The 2,500-nt window shown below is 43.2% G+C and overlaps 1 protein-coding gene across 2 annotated transcripts in view; it reads left to right on the top strand.

Moving 5' to 3' along the window:
- Positions 1 to 2,500, top strand: part of crybg1a (crystallin beta-gamma domain containing 1a) — an 81,231-nt gene that overhangs the window by 70,802 nt on the left and 7,929 nt on the right. For both annotated transcript variants that reach the window (XM_060880627.1, XM_060880628.1), the window contains 2 exons: positions 1,305 to 1,437; positions 2,279 to 2,418. In XM_060880627.1, the coding sequence (XP_060736610.1) occupies positions 1,305 to 1,437; positions 2,279 to 2,418 (273 nt within the window). The remainder of the gene's footprint in view (positions 1 to 1,304; positions 1,438 to 2,278; positions 2,419 to 2,500) is intronic.

The following is a 2,500-nucleotide window of genomic DNA, read 5'->3' as shown; positions in this document are numbered from 1 at the left end:
ATAGTGTTGGGTTGTGTGTCTTTCAGGTCGAGGCTTTATAATATGTTGTTTGCTGCTGTGGAAATGTGTGTATTAGTGTTGGTGTCGCTGTACGTGTGTGTTTGTGTTGGTGTCGCTGTACGTGTGTGTTTGTGTGTTACAGCTTGTTGTGAATTTGTGGTACAGCTTGACGTATGTGTGTGTTATATCAAGTTTTGTGTTGCGCTTAATTGTGTGTTGATGTCTAATTCAGCTGGTTGTGCGTGTGTGTGTGTGTGTTACAGCTGTCTTACAGATGGTATCACAACTGGTTGCTAGGGTGCTTCTAGGTGGTTGCTATGACTATCAGATGTTTATTAGGGTGTTTTTAGGTGGTTGCTATAGTAATGTGAGGGGTTAGTAGAATGTGGCGAGGTGGTTGCTAGGGTGTTGGAAGGCAGTTGCTATGGTATCACAGGTAGTTAGTGAAGTGTTGCAAAGTGCTTGCTATGGTATCTCAATTTCTAGCTATTATAAGAACTGATTTGTGTTACAGACGGTTCAGCTGGTTGTGTTTGTGCTACATCTGTGTGTGTTCTTGTGTGTGTGTTACAGCTTATGTGTGTATCATCTGGTTGTGTGTGTTACAGCTTATGTGTGTAACAGCTGGTTGTGTGTGTGTTACAGCTTATGTGTGTGTATCAGCTGGTTGTGTGTGTGTTACAGCTTGTGTGTATCAGCTGGTTGTGTGTGTTACATCTGTGTGTGTTCTTGTGTGTGAGTGTGTTACAGCTATGTGTGTTACAGCTATGTGTGTATCAGCTGGTTGTGTGTGTTACAGCTTATGTGTGTAACAGCTGGTTGTGTGAGTGTGTGTGTTACAGCTTATGTGTGTATCAGCTGGTTGTGTGTGTGTTACAGCTTATGTGTGTATCAGCTGGTTGTGTGTGTGTGTGTGTTACAGCTTATGTGTGTATCAGCTGGTTGTGTGTGTGTTACAGCTTGTGTGTATCAGCTGGTTGTGTGTGTTTGTTTATCTTAACTGGCTGCATTTATGTGTGTTTCAACATGTTCTGTGTATCTGTTATAGTTTTTGTGTGGCTTTGTGTGTCTCTTTGTGTGTCTGTGTGTGTATGTTACAGCTGGCTGTGTGTTTATGTGGATTATAGCTGGCTGTGTGTTTATGTATTACAGTGTGTGTGATTGTTACTGTTGCTGGTTGTGTTAAACAACACAGATGTGTTTGTCTTTGTGTGTTTATGTTCAGTACAACAGAAAGTGAGTATTACAGCTATCTGTGAATGACTCTGTGTGTGTGTGTGTGTGTGTGTGTGTGTGTGTTACAGCTGGGTGGCATTTGAGGGGCCTCAGTTCACAGAGAACATGTACGTGCTGGAGGAAGGAGATTACTGTAACACTGCTGCGATGGGCGGAGTCTCCACTGACCGCACCATCCAATCACTGCACACCATCGGTCATGTGAGTGAGAGTGAGAGAGAGAGAGAGAGAGAGAGAGAGAGAGAGAGAGAGAGAGAGAGAGAGAGAGAGAGAGAGAGAGGAGAGAAGTGCAGAGGAGAGAGGGAGTGAGTGTAAAAGAGGACAGGAACAGACGGGGAGAGATGTAAAAACAGGACTGGAGAATGGAAAGGAGGGAGAGTAAACAAGAGAGAGAGAGAGAGAGAGAGAGATGAAAGAAAGACTACAATAGAGAGCATATGTTTAGACAGATGAAAGAATGAAAGGCCACAAAGGTGGAGAGAAACTGAGGGAAAGATAGAAGCCATGACAGAGGGAAGAAAAGAAGAGAGAGTGAGTAAATAAGGGAGTAAGTGAAGGAAAGTAGAGGAGATAAATGGCTAGAGTAAAAAAAGTGGAGAAAGAGATTAATGAAAAGGAAAAAGTGAGAGATGGATAGAAAATAAAGGAGGAATGATAGTGAATGAAATACAAGTTTGGAAGAGAGCGAACATGAGAAAATAAAAACATTTAGGATGACTAGAGAGAGAGAAAGAGAGAGAGACTTACAGACTAACAGAGAGTACAAAAGAGGGTATGTAATTATTGAGGCATGCATAGAGTGCTGAAGGGAGAGAGAAAGTGATGGAGGGAGAGAGGGGGCTATTGAAGAAAAGTAGAGTAAGTTGTACAAGAGGCATGGAAAAAGTGAGAGAGCGAGAGAGAAATAAGAGAAGGACAAGAAAACGATGGAGTCAAAGAGGAAAGATAAACTTGTGTTATAAAGGTTCTACTGTTTCTGCTCAGTCATGTGACCATGAGTCAGTCTTTCTCTCTCTCTCTCTCTCTCTCTCTCTCTGTGCAGGAGTTTTCACTTCCCTCCATCACTCTGTTCTGTAAGCCGTCTTTCAGAGGACGGAAGGTTGTTTTGACAGACGGCTGCTGCAGCCTATCACTGAGCGGGATCGATGGGTGGAGCCAGTCTCTGGTGGTGAACGGAGGAATGTGAGTCCCTCTGATCCACACACCAGCTCTGTAAATAACGACATGACGTTGGGCTTTATAAACCTTCTGCTGCAGTGGAAAA

This window comes from Tachysurus vachellii, chromosome 10 (genome assembly GCF_030014155.1).
Source record: "Tachysurus vachellii isolate PV-2020 chromosome 10, HZAU_Pvac_v1, whole genome shotgun sequence".
NCBI lineage: Eukaryota > Metazoa > Chordata > Actinopteri > Siluriformes > Bagridae > Tachysurus > Tachysurus vachellii.
This window is presented reverse-complemented; position numbering and strand designations above follow the sequence as displayed.